General features: G+C 48.7%; 1 protein-coding gene across 1 annotated transcript in view; it reads left to right on the top strand.

The window, feature by feature from the left end:
- Positions 1-5,604: 5,604 nt before the first annotated feature.
- LOC140413936 (zinc finger protein 706) overlaps positions 5,605-22,444 on the top strand; it is a 35,932-nt gene continuing 19,092 nt past the window's right edge. Inside the window, exons 1-2 of the mRNA XM_072500942.1 lie at positions 5,605-5,744; positions 20,014-20,162. Coding sequence (XP_072357043.1) covers positions 20,031-20,162 — 132 coding nt within the window. The 5' untranslated portion in view covers positions 5,605-5,744; positions 20,014-20,030. The remainder of the gene's footprint in view (positions 5,745-20,013; positions 20,163-22,444) is intronic.

Genomic DNA, 22,444 nt, shown 5'->3' with positions numbered 1-22,444 from the left:
TTTTCTGTTTCACCGCTTTGGGGCACTCCCCAAACGGTGGTTCATTGTCAGCGTTCCGAGCCATTGCCCGAGCAAGTCACTCTTCCTTACGATCCGGATTCAGCACCACCGGCTATTTGCCTTCCCCTTCCTCGGGATAATTCCCATTCACAGTACGATAGGCTGCGACGGTGGAGGGCGTACATACCTAGCCACTTCACTCCCAATAGGGATTCCCGGTCGTACGAGAATTGCTTCAGCAGTGAAGGATATGGCTGTTTGCTGGTAGAGGTGGACACAAATATTCCACCTGTACGGACAGGAGGTGCCATATCACCCAGGCGTCTGGCCAATGCGTTTGTTATAACACCACTTGCGTTCCATTGAACGCTGGCCTCCAGCTCCTTTGTGGCTGGGCGAATGTCTCTCATATCACTGTTGGGAATAGGGCTTTCTGCATTGCTGGGCGGCCCGAATGGGCATTTCAAAATTGGATAAACTGGGCTACTGGGAGGTCCTTACGCAACCGATATGCTGATTGTGATGCTAGTCTCCACACGGAACAAGGATACTACTTTTTATTTAATGGTACGGCGACCAACGTTTTGTCACCCCATTTCCCCGCCGAATTGCTATAGGGACTCTAGTCCCTACCACAGTCCCCTGCCCTTCAGCGTGGAACCTGCATAATCAGTTAGCACGCCGGGCAGTCTCTGCTGAATTTTGCGAGAACTGGAAAAAAACCTCAGGTTCTCGCACCCAACCGGGGCCACTCAGCCGGGTGGGGCATTCTGAGCGTATTGACACTGGGAGGTGTGGGGGGTTCCTTGGCTGTTAGTGATCGGAATTATTTTATTTGCGGCCTTACCATCTTGGGAAATGAAACCTTGGGAGCCCTCGGGGCAATAACTAAGGAGTTGTCTCAGCTACGGTTGTTTGCAATGCAGAACCGGTATGCTCTTGACTATCTTCTGGCCCGTGAGGGTGGGGTATGCGCCATAGTACAGGGCAAGTGGATCATGGGTGTTCAGGACTTGACCGCTAACATTACTACATTTATGGATCGCATACGGGATCACTTGGACGGGATGCAGGATCCTGACTCTTGGGGTAACTGGGGATCTGGAGGATGGAAGGACTGGTTGATAAATATGGCCATGTATCTAGTGGTAGCTATCGGCTGCATCTTTGTGGGCCTGGCCATCCTTAAATGTGTGATGGGTAGAATGCGGGGTGCACTGGATCAGATCACCGCCCCAATCACCGAGAAAAAAAATTTAACTGTTAAAATCCATGAGGGTGAAGCAGATGAAGGGGGGCTAAGACAGGAATTGGAACTGCAGCGACGGATCTTTTTAGATGAGGAACCGTAGCTATGGATTGGATAGTCCGGTTATCATGGAATGATAAAAGGAGGGAATGACGAATGTGATATAAAATAGTTACTTTAGAGTTACTAGTTAATGTAATGTAGAAATAAGCCACTTTGATTCTTGCAGTTAGGGACAAAGGAATTTGAGACCGCATGGAAAAAGCAGGAAGAGGTGTGTCTATGAGAGTGATGCTTCATTGATAGGGGCCAGAGAAAGGGATTGGAAGTGAGCCAATCAGAATAGATCGAACAGGTCAGGAGGGACATAGGCTGACCTATGTCCGTCGAGTATGTGAAACTTGATACCATTTGAATTGATTTTGCAGAGATCCCTTTGTCTTTTAGTTCAGTCGTTTTCTGGAATGTAAGAAGCTGGATGTCTCTTACATTTCTGTAAGATGATTCAAGCTTGCAAGCTAAATAAATAACTTCTGTTTACGTGCGAATCCGTCTCAACTTTTATTGAGGCCAGACTGACAGAGAAAGAAATTTGGAGATCTACACCCTCTCACCACTGCCTTCAGCGCCTCCCAGAGCACCGCTGCTGAGACTTCTCCAGTATCATTTCCCTGCAGGTAATTATGCATGCACCTCCTCAGCCTCTCACACACTGCCTCGTCCGCCAGCAGCCCAACTTCCAGCCTCCATTGTGGGCGCTGAAAGCTATCTTTGCAAATCTGCAGATCAACCCAGTGCGGAGCGTGGTCCGAGATGGCAATTGCCGAATATTCTGCAGTCGTCAGCCCTGTTGTCAAGTCCCTGCTCATGATAAAGAAATTGATTCGGGAATACACCTTGAGGACGTGTGAATAGAACGAAAACTCCTTCGCCGACGGCCGACTAAATCTCCATGGGTTAGCTCCCCCCATATGCTTCCTGAACCCTCTCAGTTCCTTTTCCATCGCTGGCACCCTACCCGTTTTTGAACACGACCGGTCCAGGCCAGGATCAAGAGCTGTGTTAAAGTCCCCACCCATGATCAGTTGGCGTGAGTCCAAGTCAGGGATCTTCCCCAGCAACCTCTTCACAAAATCTACGTCATCCCAATTAGGGGCATATTCGTTAACCAGGACTACTCTCACCCTCTCGAGCTTACCCCTAACCATAACAAATCTGCCACCTCCGCCCGCAACTGTGCCCTCCACCTCAAATTGGACCAGCTTGTTGATCAAGATCGCAACTCCGTTGGTCTTAGTGTCGAGCCCCAAATGGAAGACCTGACTAATCCAGCCCTTCCTTAATCTGACCTGGTCAGCTACTTTCTGATGAGTCTCCTGTAACATGACTACATCCGCCTTCAGAACCCAAAATGTGCGAACACATGCGCCCTCTTGACTGGTCCATTTAGCTCTCTAACATTCCTCGCCCCCACCCCCCTCTGCCGATCAGCCATCTCCTTTCGTTGGCCAGCCCCCAGGCCAATGCGTCACGCTTCCTCTGGCCCGCCTCCTGGCCGCCTCCACCCCTGACCTCCTCACTGTTACCATGCCCAATTTCCAACATCGTCAGCAGACCTACTCCCCCCCTCCCCCCACTAGCAACACCACCCTTTAACCTAACCCCTGACATACACTAGCAAATGAACACCCCCCCACCTGGCTTCTGTTGACTAACCCACCCAGCTAGCCTGGTGGCTCCCAACTCCGGCGCCAGCGAGTCTCCCACCTATTGTTCCCTGGCTCCCTTCCCCCTGGTCCATCCACATCACTTCCCCAAATCAGCCCTGCTTGAACAAATACTCTAAACAGGACAGAGACAGCCCCAACAATAGTGCACTTTAAGTCATACAAAACAAAATAGCAGGCACTGTCAACCATTCCTATCTGAACGCAGAAAGAGATCGCAAAAATTCCCCGAAAAACACCCCCCATATCCGAACCATTCTAATTATTCTCTTTTCCTGACAAAACTCAAACACAAAAGTGAAAAAGGGACATGAAGAGAAAAAAGACAAAAAACACATAAAAATCAAAATACAAAAGCATGAAAAAAACATGCAGGCATCTCTCAGAAACAAGAGAGAAAGAATTAAAAGTTCCAACACGAGTCCAAGAGTCCTCAGCTCGGGACCAGCCCTTGCCTCTTTGCAAAGTCCATCACCTCCTTGGGTTCCTCGAAATAATGGTGCTGGCCCTCATGCGTAACCCACAGTCGCGCCGGATAGAACAGCCCAAATTTCACCTGCTTCTGATATAAAATCTCTTTAACTTGCCTGTAGCCTGCCCTCCTTCTGGCCATCTCTGCGCTCAGGTCTTGGTAAACACGCAGGGTGCTATTGCCCCAGTTGCAGCTCTGCGTGCTCTTGGCCCATTGAAGAACCTGCTCCTTATCCAGGAACCTGTGGAACCGGACCACCATCACTCGCGAGGGACTCCCTCGTCGCGGCTGCCTCACCTGCGCTCTATGGGCCCTGTGCACCTCCGGCGGGCGAGGGAACACCTCGTTCCCCAGCAGCTTCTGGAACATATCTGCCACATATGCGGCAGCATCCAGCCCTTCGGCCCCCTCTGGGAGGCCAACGATTCTTAAATTCTGCCGGCGAGACCTGTTCTCCAGGTCCTCCAGCTTTTCCAGGAGCATTTTTTGTTGGTCTCTCAACCTTCGAATCTCCATGTCCGCCACCGTTTGAAAGTCCGCCTGCTCCTCCACCGTCTTCTCCAGCTCCTGGATCTTCTCAGCCTGGGCACCCAGCCTTTTCTCCATTCGGTCAAACCATTTCTGGAGCGGTTCCAAATGATCACTTTTCAGTGCTAGGACGTTCTCCTGCATAACCTGCAACAGGTGCTCCATTGTCAGCTGAGCTGGCGGTGCCTGGGTCTGGACATCGGCCATATTGGTTTCACTCGCAGCCTCCCCTTTGCCCTTGCTTGTCCACTTCTTCAGCTGTTTGCGATCCTTCCTACTTTTTAGTTCCATACACCTCTGTATGGATTCAGTGCCTGAGTGCTACTACTTTCCAATCCAGCGCTTAAAAGCGCAAAAAAGTCGGATGGAAAAGGTCCAAAAGTCCGACCGGAGCGGGAGCCACCAAGTGTGCTACTTAATCCCTCATAGCCACCACGGAAGTCAGCAAGAGTAATTGTTGATGATGCAGCTTTATCAATGACCTTCACTTTGTTACTCACTAATGATTTCAGTATGCAGTTTAATTTGCAATTAATCTGATGTTGAACAGATAATGCCAGACTAAAGTAGGACCTGGCAGATATCCAGGTTTGGGTTTACATAAGACATGTAACATAAGCACCACATGCGTGTTAAACACAATGACTATTTCAACTAGCACTGCCATGTTCTACACTGATTTGTTTTAACAATGTGGAAATCATTCCTGATTGAAAGTTTAATTACATCGGCCATATTAATGCTGTAAGAATGAGGGAGAAGCTGGGTACTCAAGAGAGCTGCGGATGATGGATCAGAATGTAAAGTGCCTCTGATGCACTATCAATTACTACAAGACGAGAGTAGAGAATAATTGAGGCTTTATTAAGCAGAGATGTGTGGCCTCCTGCAGCTGCTCCCAGAGCAGCTCCGGTGTGCACACACATTTATACACCGCCTACTGGGCAGAGCCAGCAGGCAGGGATTTACCCCCGTACCTCTAGTACAGGAGCCTTACCGTACTACATCTAATATACAGTTAGTGGTGACTACCACAGTCTCCAAAATCTATAAGACATTAATCAGCAGTGATGGAACACTCACTGCTTGCTTGCATGGGTGCGGCTACAACAAACACCATCTTGGAATTTTAATCCGACCAATAGGCTCAATATCCATTACTCTGCCACCAGTTAGAATCATAGAAGTTTACAGCATGGAAACAGGCCCTTCGGCCCAACCAGTCCATGCCGCCCAGTTTTTACCATTAAGCTAGTCCCAGTTGCCCGCACTTGGCCCATAACCCTCTATACCCATCTTAATAGAATCATAGAAGTTTTAATAGAATCATAGAAGTTGACTGTGGTTCTAACACATTATTCTCCATGAGGCACTTCCACCTTCAGCCACAACCTTTGCCATCTTGGCCCCATCCTTCGGAACTCTCTCCCAGCTCTTCTTCTCTCCGTTAATCAGGCTCTGGAGAATCACACGGGTGCAATATGACAAACATTGGGCTGCAAACCCAACTGTATCTTTCTGACGCGGTGGTTGCGGCGCGATTCTTCCAGCTCCGCCCCCTCCGTGCGTGATCTCCTCCCCTCCTGCTGGCCCCGCCTCCCGCCACACGTGATTCACCTGCTGGCTCCACCCAAGCCGTGCGGATCGGCGTCACCTCCGCTGACGCAACAGTCAGTCGCTGCCGAGCCGAGGAGGGGAGTGCTGGTTGCGCCGTTACTCTCCCCCTCCCACCCCCGCGACTAACTGCGACCCGGGTGGGCGCCGCCTGGTGAGTTTACCATTTGGCGCGGGGGTTCCAGATGCTTTCTCCTGCCCTCCCGGTGCGAGCCGCTGGGTATGGGGCGGACCGTGGCGCAGCTTGCGGTCACCCAAGAGCTGGCGGTAGGCCGCACTGCCACCGTCGCTTCACCGGGGGCTTTCCTACTGACTGCAGAAGCCTAACTTTGGATTGAGGTCATCCAGGGGCAGCATTGCCGCCCCCATAACTGCGGCTGGGATCCTTCTATTGGCGCCATTGGGCGAGACTTTGAAATAATGTTCTTGCCTTTTGTTCGATGATGCTGCTGGGTGGGGGGATTAGGTTGTAATTCTACTAGCGACGAAATAAGCTTCGTATAGAATAAATGTCGGTCCTGGTATTCGCCTTCCTCACGAAGTGACCCCAATTGTATTTCCTCCAGCGGATTTACATTTCCCGCCCCTCGCACCGCCATTGAGCTGGGCACTACGTGAGGCTTGAATCATTTGCAGGGCCTTCATGGGCAGGCGAGATGACCATTCGGCCCTCGAGCCTGTTCCACCACGGCTGACCTGTATCGCAGCTTCATTGGTTTGCCTTTGCCCCTCTCGGTATATCAGTTTGACATTTTCGATTGACCTCTCCTCTCACCCTTAAGGGGCTGAAAGTTCAATATTTCCACCACCCTTTCGGATTAGTATTTGTTTATTGTCACCTGTACTGAGGTACAGTGAAAAGTATTTTTCTGTCTAGCTCAAATAGATCATTTAGTACAAGAAAAGAAAATACGTAATAGGGCAACACAAGGTACATAATGTAAATACATAGATACAGGCATCGGGTGAAGCCTACATGAGTAGTATTAATCAGGTCAGTCGATAAGTGGGTTGTTTAGAGTCAGGTAACAGTGGGGAAGAGTCTGTTTTTGAATCTGTTTGTGTGAGTTCTCAGACACCTGCTGGATGGAAGAAGTTGGAAGAGTGAGTAAGCTGGATGGGAAGGGTCTTTGATTATACTGCCCACTTTCCCCAGGCAGCGGAGATGTAGATAGTCAATGGATGGGAGGCAGTTTTGTGTGGTGGACTGGGCTGTGTTCACGACTCTCTGAAGTTTGTTGTGGTCGGGCTGAGAGTTGTCATACCAGGCTGTGATGCAGCCAGATAGGATGCATTCTAAGGTGCACCTGTAAAGGTTGGTGAGAGTCAATGTGGACGTGCTGAATTTTCTTAGTTTCCTGAGGAAGTAGAGGTGCTGTTGTGCTTTCTTGGTCAGTTGGTCCTGTTGATGCAGACAGGGGTGTGTACAGTATTTTGCTTCCTGAAGTCAATGTTCAGCTCTTTAGTTTTGCTGGCATTGAGGGAGAGGTTGTTGTCATTACACCACTCAGCGGTTTGATGGTTTACTGCTCAAACCGAGCATAGAATGCATTGAGTTCATCGAGGAAGGGTGCACTGCTGCCGGAGATTCTGCTCGGCTGTCAATAAGTCTTCTTACTTCACTGTTGAATAGCTGAACTCTAATTTTTAGCTTGTCTCTCTGTACCTGGAAATGGCTTCCTTAACTATTCTATTGGCTTTTCTTTGCTTTCAGCATCAAAGTTAGATCACCTCTTAATCACATAAGCTCCAGAGAAATGCAAGCCACCAAATGCAACTCGTCCTCTTTACTTAATCCTTTTAGCCAGGTATAAATCTGATGAATCCATACTGCACCTTTTTACAGCATTATAATCTTCCTGTGGTACAGTACTCAGAACTGAATGCAGTGTTCCAGCTGAGGATCCACCAAAAGCTCTGGACAGTTTACAAAGTGTATCCCAATTTCAAATTAGATGAATTGTTCAAAGTTTTGAACGACCTGGAAGAACCAAGATGCAAACTGGAATAAAATGGTCTTCAGCGGTTATGTATTGTCGTCATTCTTCTAAGAACCAAAGGAAAATATATGGCTGGAAGTAAAAGAATGTGAGACTTGCATAGCGTGACCTCAAGATGTCCTTAACTACTTGTGAAGTGTAATCACTGTTGTAATATGCAAGTATTAAAAGAGGTGTAAGCTTCCACAGACAGAAATGAATGATTAGGTTACCTGTTTAAATATTGACTGAAGATAAATGCTGCCTGTGGGATTTTTTATGTCAACCTAAAATGTTTCATCCAAAAGACAAGTGTACAGCATTCCCTCAGTCCTGAGCTATTTGTTTTCGGTTATGTGCTTGTCTTTGGAGTAAGACTGAGAGCCCTTGGGCTTTGGAGGTGAGTGTGCGACCACTCACCCAGTTTTGCACCTTGTGTATGTAAAACCTTTTTGTCCACAAATTTGGGCTTCATTTCCTAGTCCTTAATTTTGTAGGAGTAATAATAATAATCACTTATTGTCACAAGTAGGCTTCAATGATGTTACTGTGAAAAGCCCCTGTGGTGATATGCATCACTGTAAATACACAAGGGGCTAATGTACACTAGAACTAAATAAACATTAGAGGGAGCACCAGACATCATGACACACAGACATTCAACCAATAGGTCAGTAAGATAGGACGCGACCAATGGGCAGTCAAGACACACCCAGAGGTGACACTACCACAAGGGGGTACCCACATGCTCTTTCTCTTTCCATAGGCGACACTCAGAGACACTGGCAGATCAGGAAGCATCACCCCCACCACATGGATTAAAGCAGACTGGTTAGTTAGATCGAGTTACTATAGTAAGATTAACAGGAGAGTCGAACCCAAGTAGGAGAATTGTTTACGGTTCAATAAATGTGTTAAATCTATTTCCAAGTCTGAACCTTCCTTTGTCAGAGTATACAGCAAGGAAGCAGCTTATGCTACGTGAAGAAGCATAACACAACAGCCCCTAGTCGCCACATTCCGGCACCTGTTTGGGGAGGCCAGTTCGGGAATTGAACCTGCGCTGCTGACCTTGTTCTGCATTACAAGCCAGCTGTTTAGCCCACTGTGCTAAACCATCTCCAGAGTAAAGGTTACTTTGAGGGTGGTAAAATGAAAAATTAGTATTGGCAACTGATATGCCCAGTATTACAGGTGGCAAGTAACTGCAAAATACAAATCTTTCATTTCCTGACTCTGTATTTGAAGCTTGGTGTCACTTTCTGACCTGAGTTGTCATACAAGTTATGTGGGTTGAAATAGTTATGACGGGCAGCACGGTGGTGCAGTGGGTTAGCCCTGTTGCCTCATTGCATCGAGGTCCCAGGTTCGATCCTGGCTCTGGGCCACTGTCTGTGTGGAGTTTGCACATTCTTCCAGTGTTTGCATGGGTTTTGTCCCCACAACCCAAAGATGTGCAGGGTAGGTGGATTGGCCACGCTAAATTGCCCCTTCATTGGAAAAAATGAATTGGGTACTCTTTTTATAATTTAAAAAAAAAAAAAAAAAATTTTTTACAAAGACAAAAATAAAATAGTTATGACATATCATCACGTCCACCTTGCCTGCTGATTTTCCTTTAATAAGCATCTAGCCTAATTCTACACTCTTGCTTTCACTGCACTATTCCCTTTAATAATCCTGTTATTAAAATAACTATGTAGCTTTCCAAGCTGATGATAAAATAGATTTATGTCCTGTCTTTAATGTGGTATAATGTCCCGAATGGAATGCTATCAAACCTATCTCGTTTAGAGTTAGGTTTTAAGGTTAGGCTTTGAGGAGTAGAGAGGTTGATGACTGGAATTCTGGAGTTTAGGGCCTTGCTAACTAAAGCTACTGGTGGAGTGATTAAAATCTGTGTTCAAGAGACCTGAATTGGAGGAGTACAGAAATCTCAAGGGCTGTGCAGCTGAAGGAGATTCGAGATAATGAGGGGTCAAGGATCAGAATTTTTAAATTCTGCTGTTTGACAGGGAGTTAGTGTGGTCAGTGAGAAGGGGGATGGGGTTGCAAGCTATGACAACAGCAGCAGAGTTTGGCATTATCAAGTTTCTAGAGGGTAAAATATAATTGGCAGATGAGTAATTTAATTAAATAGTCTAGCTTGGAGGTGCGGCATTGATTTGCATTGCAGTAATAAACCTGAGGCAGGGTGGAGTTAGGCAACGGTTACAGGACTGGAAATGGAAGATCTTGATTATTCTGTCTCAGTTTGGTTGGAAACTCAGATGTGACAGCAAGGCTGTGAATATGTCTCAGTCTTGCGTAGTTGCCAGGGAGAAGGACTGATTTGATGCTAGGGAGCATAATTGTGGCATGGTTCCCAATATTTGGTTGGAGGAAATTTCTACTCATACTGGAGTCCGACAAGTAGTCTAACAATTTGGAGACAGTGGAAGGATTGAAAGGTGATGATGATAGAGCAGAGCTATGCCATCAGTATATTTGTGGCAACTGAACTTTTGGATGTAGAGAACCAAGTGGTGACCAAGGGTTGAGACACACCAGAGAACTATGCAGGAGTGGAAAGAGAAGCCCATCAAACTGATTTACTAGCTATGATTGAATAACTGAATGGAACTAGGTGAGTGTAGTCCTGCCACCTGGAGTGGAGATATTGGAAGAGGGCGGGTGAGGTTAGTTTGATTAAAGGCTGCAGACAGGGTGAGAGGAATGAAGGAATATAGTCGTCACAGTAATGTAGGATATCATTTGTGACTTTAGCTGTTTTGCTTCTGTGACTGTGTTGCTCTGTTTCGGTCCCAACAGCGTCGCCAATACAGTGGGTATTTCTATTAAAAATATATTTATTCACATTTTTCAATAAATATGCAACAAACCCCCTCCCCCCTCAACAAGAAAAACGAAACAAGAACACAACAATCAGAAATTATACATTGGATTTCCCCCATATACAATAACCCCCCATATAACAGTAAACAACACAAATAGGGGAAAAAACCCCACCTTAACCCAAACGCCACCCCAAAAGAAACTCCCCCGCCCCTGGGCTGCTGCTGCTGCTGACCACCTCCTAGCGCTCCGCGAGATAGTCTAGGAACGGTTGCCACCGTCTGAGGAACCCTTGCACAGACCCTCGCAAGGCAAACTTTATCCTCTCCAGCTTGATGAACCCTGCCATGTCATTGATCCAAGCTTCCACACTAGGGGGCATTGCATCTTTCCATCGTAGCAAAATCCTCCGCCGGGCTACCAGGGACGCAAAGGCCAGAATACCGGCCTCTTTCGCCTCATGCACTCCCGGCTTGTCCGATACCCCAAATAATGCTAATCTCCAGCTCGGCTTGACCAGGGCGTTCACTACCTTGGACATAGTCCTTGCAAAACCCATCCAGCGGCGGGCAAGACCAGAACATATGGATGTGATTTGCTGGGCCCCCCAAGCACCTCCCACATCTGTCCTCCACCCCAAAGAACCTACTCAACATCGCCCCTGTCATATGCGCTCTGTGAGTAACTTTAAACTGTATTAGGCTGAGCCTGGCGCAAGAGGAGGAAGAATTAACCCTACTCAGGGCATCAGCCCACAGACCCACATCTATCTCCTCCCCAAGCTCCTCCTCCCACTTGCCCTTTAACAACTCCACCGAGGCCTCCTCTTCCTTCAGCTCCTGGTAAATCGCCGAAACCTTGCCTTCTCTAACCCATACACCTGAAATCACCCTGTCCTGAATCCCACGTGCCGTAAGCAGCGGGTATTCCCTCACCCGCCGCCTCACAAACTCCCTCACTTGCATGTACCTGAAAGCGTTTCCTGGGGTTAGCCCAAACTTCTCCAGTGGCCCTAGGCTCGCAAACGTCCCATCGATGAGCAGGTCCCCCATTCTAATCCCTGCCCGATGCCAGCTCTGAAACCCCCCCCCATCCATCCTTCCCGGGACGTACCGATGGTTCTCCCGTATCGGGGACCAAACCGAGCCTCCCACCTCACCCCTATGTCTCCTCCACTGCCCCCAGATCTTCAGTGTCGCCGCCACCATCGGACTCGTGGTGTACCTTGTCGGCGAGAGCGGCAGCGGTGCCGTCACCAGTGCCCTCAGGCTCGTGCCCACACAGGACACCATCTCTAGCCTCTTCCACGCTGCCCCCTCTCCCTCCATTACCCACTTACGGATCATCGCCACATTGCCTGCCCAATAATAGCCACACACATTCGGTAGCGCCAGCCCCCCCTGTCCCTGCTACGCTCCAGAAATACCCTCTTCACCCTCGGGGTCTTATTCACCCACACAAATCCCATGATGCTCCTGCTTACCCGTTTGAAAAAGGCCTTGGGGATCAAAATGGGAAGGCACTGGAACACAAAGAGAAACCTCGGAAGGACCATCATTTTGATCGACTGCACCCTACCCGCTAGTGAGAGTGGCAGCATATCCCATCTTTTAAAATCCTCCTCCATCTGCTCCACCAACTGTGTAAAATTGAGCTTCTGCAGGGCCCCCCAACTCCTAGCTACTTGGATCCCCAGGTACCGGAAGCTCCTTTCCGCCCTCTTCACCGGTAGCTCATCTATCCCCCTTCCCTGGTCCCCTGAATGCACCACAAAGAGCTCACTCTTCCCTACGTTGAGTTTATACCCCGAAAAGTCCCCAAACTCCCGAAGGATCCGCATGACCTCTGTCATCCCCTCCACTGGATCCGCAACATACAACAGGTCATCGGCATACAACGACACCCGGTGTTCTTCTTCCCCCGAACCAATTCCCTCCATTTCCTGGACTCCCTCAGTGCCATGGCCAGCGGCTCAATTGCCAGTGCAAACAACAAGGGGGATAAGGGATACCCCTGCCTTGTCCCCCGGTACAGCCGGAAGTACTCCGACCTCCGCCGGTTCGTAGCCACATTCGCCACTGGGGCTCCATATAGCCGCCTGACCCGACTGATGAATCCGTCCCCGAACCCAAACCTCTGCAACACTTCCCAAAGATACACCCAGTCCACCCGATCAAAGGCCTTCTCCGCATCCATAGCTGCCACTACCTCCGATTCCCCTCCACCGAGGGCATCATAATCACATTGAGGAGCCTCCGCACATTCGTATTTAGCTGCGTACCCTTCACAAATCCCGTCTGGTCCTCATGAATCACCCCCGGGACACAGTCCTCAATTCTCGTAGCCAGCACCTTCGCCAGCAACTTAGCGTCAACATTGAGGAGCGAGATCGGTCTATACGACCCACATTGCAATGGATCCATGTCCCGCTTCAAGATCAAAGAAATCAGCGCCCTGGACATTGTCGGGGGCAAGGTCCCCTCCTCCCTCGCCTTATTAAAAGTCCTCAGTAGCAACGGGCCCAGCAGGTCCACGTGTTTCCTGTACAATTCAACCGGGAACCCATCTGGCCCCGGGGCCTTCCCCGTCTGCATGTTCCCCAATCCTTTAACCAGCTCCTCCAGCCCAATGGGCGCCCCCAAACCAGCCACTTGCTCCTCCTCCACCCTCAGGAACCTCAGCAGATCTAGGAATCGTTGCATCCCCTGCTCCCCCGATGGGGGCTCAGACCTGTACAGATCCCCATAGAAGTCCCCAAATACCTTGTTTATTCTCACCGCACTCTGCACCGTATTCCCCCCCCCCCCCTCTATCCCTAACTCCACCAATCTCCCTCGCTGCCTCCCTCTTACGAAGCTGATGTGCCAGCATCTGACCCGCCTTCTCCCCATACTCGTACGCCGCCCCTTGCGCTTTCCCCCACTGTGCCTCTGCTTTTCCCCGTGGTCAACAGGTTGAATTCCGTCTGGAGGTTCCGTCGCTCCCTAAGTAGGCCCTCCTCGGGGGCCTCTGCATAACTCCTGTCCACCCTTAAAATCTCCCCCATCAACCTCTCCCATCTCTCTCTCTTCTCCCTGTGGGCCCTAGTGGAGATTAGCTCTCCCCTGACTTCCACCTTCAATGCCTCCCAGACTACCCCCACCTGCACCTCCCCGTTGTCGTTGGCCTCCAAGTATCTTTCAATACACTCCCGCACGCCCCGTCATCCGCCAACAGTCCCACATCTAGGTGCCACAGCGGGCGCTGGTCCCTCTCCTCCTCCAGCTCCACCCAATGCGGGGCGTGGTCTGAGATGGCTATGGCCGAATACCCCCCCCCCCCCCCCCCCCCCCCCCCCCCCCCCCCCAATTATCAAGCTTCCTACCTCTAGATCCGGAATCCGACCCAGCATGCGTTTCATAAATCCGTCGTCATCCCAATTCGGGGCATATACATTCACCAGTACCACCCGCACCCCCTGCAACCTACCACTCACCATTACATATCGACCTCCATTATCCGCTACAATATTCAGTGCCTCGAACGACCCCTGCTTCCCCACCAGTATTTCAACCCCTCTGTTTCATCGCATCCAGCCCTGAATGAAAGACCTGCCCTACCCATCCCTTTCTCAGCCTAACCTGATCTGCCACCTTCAGATGTGTCTCCTGGATCATAACCACGTCTGCCTTCAGTCCCTTTAAGTGTGCGAACACCCGCACCTTCTTGACCACTAGCCATCTCCTTTTCTAGGCCAGCCACGTGCCCGCGCCTCCCGCACCCTCCAGTCCCCCAGGCGGTGGACCCCTGCCCCGACTACCTCTCCTACTTCCAGCTGCCCTTTGGCCAATGCAGCAGCAACCCAGTCCCGTCTTCTCTTTCCCCCCCCCCCCCCAGATCCTCATCTAGCCATTTTGCTCCCCCCATGACACTCCCGTAAGTCTGCTGACCCTGGCCCCTCCCGCCATTCCATCGACCCCCCCCAGTGTGAGAATCTCCCCACCCCATGGCAGTCAGTGTGTGCTCCTCTCCAGCACCGCCCCCCCGGCCCCGCCCCCATCCTTCCCTAACGTGGGAAAAAGCCCACGCTTTCTGTCTGAGCCGGCCCCGCCCCCTCTAACGCAGCTCCTTTTTGCGGCCTTACCCCAATTCCCCATCCCCGGGCCGCCACCCCCCTCTTCTTCCGCGGGGCCCTGCCCCTCCAACACTGACCCCCACACACTCTCACAGCCCCCACATCAAATCCATTCACCCAGCACCAAAACAAAAAGAACATTTCCCAAACACAGTAAACATCCTCCCATGACAAACCCTCAGTTTGAGTCCAACCTTTCAGACTGGATAAAGTTCCATGCCTCATCGGGCGTTTCAAAATAGTGGTGCCGATCCTGGAACGTGACCCACAATCGCGCTGGCTGCAGCATCCCGAACTTCACCCCCTTCCGATGGAGAACCGCCTTAGCCCAGTTGAAACCAGCCCTCTTCTTAGCCACCTCCGCACTCCAGTCCTGGTAAATTCGGATCTCCGTGTTCTCCCACCTGCTGCTCTGTTCTTTTTTGGCCCATCTCAGGACACACTCTCTGTTCATAAAGCGGTGGAACCTCACCACTACAACCCTTGGCGGCTCGTTGGTTTTGGGTCTCCTTGCCAGGACCCGATGAGCCCCAGCCAGCTCCAGGGGCCTCGGGAAAGCTCCCGCACCCATCAGCGAATTGAGCATCGTGCTCATATATGCCCCGGCAACGGGCCCCTCCACTCCTTCAGGGAGACCCAGAATCCAAACATTCTTCCTCCTCGACCTATTCTCCAGGTCCTCCCACCTCTTGTGCAGCGCCTCCACCTTCACCGCCAGGCCCAAGATCTCGTCCTCATTCTCCGAGGCTTTTTGCCGCACCTCCCGGATCGCCGCCCCTTGGGCCTTCTGGGTCTCCACAAGCTTCTCAATCGCCGCCTTCATTGGCGCCAACATTTCTGTCTTCAGCTCTGCAAAGCAGCGTTTAAGGAACTCCTGCTGCTCCTGCGACCACTGCGCCCACGCTGCTTGGTCTCCACCCGCCGCCATCTTGCTTTTCCTCCCTCGCACTTTCCGCTGCACCAGGATCCCTTTTTTAACTGCTCCAGTCCTGGTCCAATCCATATACTGTCGGGGGGACCTTGCTGTCACCTTCCCACACTGGAAGCCGTCAAACAATTGCCGTTGAGGCCCCTCTGAAGAGCCCAAAAGTCTGTTCCCGGCGGGAGCTGCCGAACGTGCGACCTACCTAGGCATAGACGCAACCGGAAGTCCTGTGGGTATTTCTATTTATCTTAGTGAACCACAAGCCTTCCCTTGTATTGATCAAATGATCTCACAGCCAGTTAGTTAGTTCAAAAGATAGTTTATTTACATACACGAGAGTTATCTCAACATGCAAACACAATACTACGAGTTAAACTACACCTATCAGCTACAATAACCTATACTCAAGGGCGACCGGCACTGTGCAAATGGATAAGGCCTTTATCTGGATTTCACTTGGCTGGTTTGAAGAAAGTGGCTCTGTCTCTGCTGGGCTCATCAGTCAGGTCGCGATTGTTGGTCTTGAACTTAGCTGGCTGTTTCTGCTGCAATTGGGCTGGCACAGGCCGGATCCAAAAGAGACAGAACACATGGCTGTGCTCTCTTTCATCCCTCTGGGATTTTGCGCTCTTGGGGGCGGTCCTTAACCTTGGACCCAATAATTCGACAGGGCTCTGATCACTGTCTTCGGTTTCGGCCAATAAAGGGGCGGATTCTTTGTTGGCTGGGCGGGTCCTTAGCGGTCATTGACTTTGGCAGTTGTGCTTTCTGAGTAAGGGGAGTGGCGCCGATCAGTCTGTGCCTGTACCGGTTGCTTGATTGGAGTTCTATTGTCCTGGAAAAATGGGCTATTAAAGTGCAAAAGATGGTTTCGATCAGGTCTGGTTACCTGTGTTTTAGATACACATAGGTTGTGTATCTGTCTGAGTCCTGGGTTGGCCATAATTCCTTTGCAGGTGGCTATCCTGGATGGCTCCACATGGGGAGAATACTTGATTGAAATAAATCATGAATGCAATTCAGGTGCGTATTAATTTGGAAAGTGACGACAGGTTTAAGGAATTGGGAAGAAAGGGCGGTTGGAAATGGAGCAGTAGTTTGCAGGGACCAGGGTTTTTTTTAAAAAGTACTTGGTTATCCTTCAATGGATGTAATCTATAACTGCTCTTTATAATTTATGCTTTTTCAAGTCACTGGCTTGAGAAAGTCTCCCCTTTTATCCCTTCATACTAAATTAAAAATCCTGGTTGCTTTTGTTAAGCTGTAGACAACTATTTACTCTAGCTGTGGTTTAATTTATGTTCTTGTGAGCAAGACCCATGGTTATTATTTTTCTTTATGCTCTTATCTACTTGTACTACCAGCTTTAAATTAACCTGTGTATCTGCCCATCAAGGTCACCCTGCTACTCTACCTTAAATAGCGGGATTTGTAAATAACTTAGGCAGTGGCAACAATGCGGAGCGGCACAGTGACTGGTACTGCTGCTTCACCCAGGGACCTGGGTACGATTCCAGCCTTGGGTGACTGTGGAGTTTGCACATTCTCCCTGTGTCTGCATGGGTTTCCTCTGTGTGCTCTGATTTCCTCCCACAGTCCAAAGATGTACAGGTTAGGTGGGGCTACGGGGACAGTGCCGTTTAAGTAGGGTTGTGGAAGTGGGTCTAGGTAAGGTGTTCTTACAGAGGGTCGGTGCGGACTTTATGGGCCGAATGGCCCCCTTCTGCACTGTAGGGATTCTATGAATTTTCATTGATTGGTGCAATAGACATGAGGGACTGAATGGTTGCCCTTCATTACGTCCCTAATTTTATCAAATTGAGATTCTTCCATCAATCTTAATTTTTCAAGTTAATAGCTGCCCTGACAGCTCTAGTTTGAGTAATTTCCTTTATTTGCTGCATGCACAAGTAGCTCATATGAAGTCTCAAATGACATCCTATTTGATTGAAGGCACTCCTTGTTCTCTACCTATTAATGGCTTTTTACACAGTTGAACATATCATCCTCCTCCTGTTCTGTTGTCCAAATGGCTGGGATGTTGTTCACATTTAATTGTAACCAGGTACTCACTTGCAGTGGCTTCTCTTCATACTCCTGCAGTTATCTCCAGTGTCCCTCAAGGATCTATCTTTGGCCCCTCATTTCTCATCTACAGGCTACCTCATGGCATCATCTGAAAGCCTCAAGCTTCCACATGTACACTGACTGGCACCCAGCTCTATCGCACTATTGACTTCCAGTACCTCCAAATTGTAGACTTGTGTTGTTACATTAAGTACTGAATTAGCAGATATTTTCTTTAATGAAATATTGGGAAGATCAAAACTGTAATTTCTGTGCCTGCCGCAAACTCTGCTCCCTCGCTACTGACTTTGTCTCTGGCAATAGTTTGATGAACCAGACTGCTCACAATCTTGGTATCATATTTGACCCAGAGGTGAGCTACTGACATGTCATTACTAAGATTCCCTATTTCCAGCTCTGACTGCCTGACTACCCTGCCTCATTTTGTCTGGTAAAACCTTCAGTGCTTTTGTTTCATCTAGACTTGATTAACATACTCTTGGTTTGCCTCCCACGTTCCACCCTCCATGCAATAGCAGAATCCCTACAGTGCAGAAGGAGGCCATTTGGCCCATTGAGTCTGCATCGACCCTCTGAAAGACCACCCCACCCTGGCCCACTCCTGTTATCCTGCCTAGCCTTTTGGACACTAAGGTACAATTTAGAATATCCAATCCACCTAACCTGCACATCTGATTGCGGGAGGAATTTGGAGCACCCGGAGGAAACCCACGCAGACACAGGGAGAACGTGCAAACTCCACACAGACAGTCACCCAAGGTTGGCATTGAACATGGGTCTCTGACGCTGGGAAGCAGCAGTGCCATTGTGCTGCCTCTAAAGCTCTGCCCATGTTCTAACTCACCCCAAGTTCTATTCATTCATCTCCCTTAATTCTAATATTTGCATCCTTATTTTCAAGTCTTCATTTGTCTTCATCCACCCTATTTATAATCTCTGGCACTACAGCTCTTTTGATATTTGCATTCCTCCAATTCTGGCTCTTGTGCCTCTCCAGTTTGATTGCACTATTGTTGGTTGCTGTGCATACAGCTGTCAAGGAGTTTCCTCTCTATGCTCTCTGCCCTTCTGCCTACCCCATTTTCCTTTTACAATTTTTCCAATTAAGTGGCCAATCCACCTACCCTGCACATCTTTAGGTTATGGGGGTGAGACCCACCAGGCATGGGGAGAATGTGCAAACACCTCACAGACGGTGACCTGGGGCTGTGATCAAACACGGGAGCTTAGTGCTGTGAGGCAGCAGTGCTAACCACTGCATCACCATGCTGCCTGGTCTACACTTATTTCCTTATGTGGCTGTATGCTTAGTTTCTCATGTGTCTATCTGTCATAGTTTTTTTTATGATTCCGTGAAGCACTTTGCAACGATTTATTACTTTAAAGGCGCTATGTAAATGCAATTTTTGTCACTGCTCTATCCTGTAAACATTTCTCTATCCATGGATTACGTTTGACATAGAATTCCTACAGTGCAGAAGGAGGCCATGCAGCCCATTGAATCTGCATTAACCCTCTGAAAGAGCACCCCACCCATGCCCACTCCTCTGCCTTATCCTGTCACCCCACCTAACCTGCTCATAATTAGACTGTGGTAGGAAACTGGGGCACCTGGAGGAAACCCATGCAGACACTGGGAGAATGTACAAACTCCACAGTCAACCAAGGCTGGAATTGAACCTGGACCTGCGTCCCTAATGCTGAGAGACAGCAGTGCTAACATTGCTGCCCATATCTTTGACATTTGCCATGAGCCCCTCGAATGGTATCTTGCCATACATTTGTAAATCTACATTTTCTTTTCTGGATGATTTTGATTGTTCAAACTGTTCAGTTTAACTTCCAGTTTTGGACGAGAGATTAATTGGAATTGCAGGCTAAAGCTATCCTCACCAAAGGGGTACTTGTGGCCCTAATTTTCTAGGTGATTTTATTTGACAATACACAATTGCAGCAACCTCATGAACTCAGTCAAGCTCCTCTTATGATTAGTTAATGGCAATTCTCCAGAGACTTGTGGAGAATTCTCAATTTGTGTATCTTTTACACCAAGTTGCTGAGTGATTAGCACAATAGCAAGCGCAATTAAACTTGATTGACAAAAAAAGGTGCATAGTGTTGATTGTCGGTCATCGGTAATTTGCTGCTTCTTTGTATTCATCCTGATTTTTGTCTAAGCTATATACACCAAACTTTTTTTCCTTCAAATTTGAATCAGCCTGCAGAACGGTTCAAAATATTCAATACACGTGTTTTCCTTGCTGCAGTGATTAATTTGCCCTTTTCATTTCTTTCCCATTTGGCACTCAGCTGCTGGGACTGCACTCTAATGATTTGTTTTACGTTTTCGCAAATGCTTTTTGCTCAAATTGAATGCTTCATAATTTGATGCAGTTGCTTTCGTATGACCGCTTGCTTCTGTATTACCTGTGGTGGCTTTCATTATCAAGTATAGTAACTGAAACTTTTTTTTTTTTGCTAGATTTCCTGAATTTCATCATGGCTCGTGGACAGCAGAAAATACAAGCCCAGCAGAAGAATGCCAAGAGGCAAGCTGAAAAGAAAAAGGGAGGATCTGATCAAAAGGCAGCAGCGAAAGCAGCACTTGTGCACACATGTCCAGTCTGTAAGGTAAAAGAAATAGGCCATGAAAGCAATACCACTTGATGTCTTTTGGAAGTACCATTTGTGCTGCTTAGATCAATTACTCGTGAACTGTTATGTTCTAATTGTGTCAGACATTTTAAAATTTGAGGCTGAGATTACAGACTAATTCCAAGAGCGCGTTAATCACAGTATTTCCACTGAACTGGCTGGTTTAATTTTTTTCATGGGTTGTCTATTTGATAACTTACATTTCTATTTTGCTCATGGTAATAACAAGATCTTCATTAATGGCACAGATGATTAACGCACTGCATTGCTGAGCCATACAGACGAGAAAGACTTCTGGTTACACTGGATAGGCTTGCAGATCACGGAGGTACAAATAAACAAGAGTGACCATCACTCAAAAGGCTGTATAGATGAAGACACTGATCCTTGTGACTTGCTTTCAATGAATGCTGCAATGTTTGAACAAACCTTTCAGCAGTCCATTTGTGACGGGATAATGAGCGGATCAAATGTGTTGGACACTGTACTTTAGATAATTAGTGAATTAAGGCAAAATGAACTGTGGCCCATTGTCACTAAGTGGTCCAGGGTGACGGAATCTTAAATTCTCACGTAGTCTTTTGTTCCCTCCAAAAATGCCGTCTGTATGATGGTAACTTTGGGCCATTTTGAGTGCACGATTACCACAATGAGAAACATTTGTCCTTCGAATGGTCTGGCATAATCTCATGAACTCTTTGCCACTTCTGGCTTTTCCCTTGGGTGCAATAGTGCTTGTGGTGGTAGGTTTCAAACCTTTGCAAAAGCACACGTGCTATCGAGCCCTGGTCACCAAAAATAGCTTCTGGTTATCTCCTTCATCCTTACTATCTCACACTGACCTTCATGAAGTTGGTTTAGGACATGTTCCCTTGCCCTTAACAGTGATGGTGGTTACCATCATTCCCCAGAAGAAACAACCAGTTGGTCTTCCAGTAATATGGCTTCAACTCTGGTTTTGCTCTTACGGTCTTGCCACCAGGTCCATGACCGTAGTCTATTATTTCTGATATACTTCTTAACTCACCCTGCAGTTACACTAGGGGTGTTATCCACTTCCATGGAGATTTGATTGACAATATTTTGTATGTAAGTGATGACAACATCAACACATCTCTGCGTCTGGCTTGCTGCTGGAGATGGAACACGTGTGTGGCCCCAGTATCGTGGTCGATGGTACATTTCTGTCCGTGTAGGTATTGGTAAAATTGGTTCTGAAAATTATGCTGCAAGCTTTCTTAGTTCATTACCACTTTGTTGAAAGATCTTGATGCAAATGCAATTGGCTTCTCTTCGCCATTGAGCATTGAGAACCCACTGCTCCCACTCAATAAGGTGATGCGTTGCAAGCCAGTTGCAGTGGTAACTTTGGATCAAAGTGTGTCAGGACTTCTGACTCAGTGCCTTCTTGCACTGATCCACCCATTTCCTGTTTGGAAACAATTTGTGTAAAGGCATGAGAGTAGTTGCTAGATATGGGGCAATCTTCTTTGATTGTTCAATAAGCCTCAAAATAATCAAAGCTGATATGTTTTTGAGGTGCTTCCGTTATGTCCATTATTTTTGAATGAGATTTGTGCAGTCCTTTTGTATCTGTGACATTCCCCTAGTTTTTAATAGGAGATTTGAAGAATTCACACTTATAATTCTGGTCTCTGGACTGTGTAAATCTCCTTGTCTCTGGGCTGCGCAAATCTCCTTGCCTCTGGGCTGCGCAAATCTCCTTGCCTCTGGGCTGCGCAAATCTCCTTGCCTCTGGGCTGCGCAAATCTCCTTGCCTCTGGGCTGCGCAAATCTCCTTGCCTCTGGGCTGCGCAAATCTCCTTGCCTCTGGGCTGCGCAAATCTCCTTGCCTCTGGGCTGCGCAAATCTCCTTGCCTCTGGGCTGCGCAAATCTCCTTGCCTCTGGGCTGCGCAAATCTCCTTGCCTCTGGGCTGCGCAAATCCCCTTGCCTCTGGGCTGCGCAAATCCCCTTGCCTCTGGGCTGCGCAAATCCCCTTGCCTCTGGGCTGCGCAAATCCCCTTGCCTCTGGGCTGCGCAAATCCCCTTGCCTCTGGGCTGCGCAAATCCCCTTGCCTCTGGGCTGCGCAAATCCCCTTGCCTCTGGGCTGCGCAAATCCCCTTGCCTCTGGGCTGCGCAAATCCCCTTGCCTCTGGGCTGCGCAAATCCCCTTGCCTCCCGCTGCGCAAATCCCCTTGCCTCTGGGCTGCGCAAATCCCCTTGCCTCTGGGCTGCGCAAATCCCCTTGCCTCTGG

Source organism: Scyliorhinus torazame, chromosome 1, assembly GCF_047496885.1.
Source record: "Scyliorhinus torazame isolate Kashiwa2021f chromosome 1, sScyTor2.1, whole genome shotgun sequence".
NCBI classification, from domain to species: Eukaryota; Metazoa; Chordata; class Chondrichthyes; order Carcharhiniformes; family Scyliorhinidae; genus Scyliorhinus; species Scyliorhinus torazame.
This window is presented reverse-complemented; position numbering and strand designations above follow the sequence as displayed.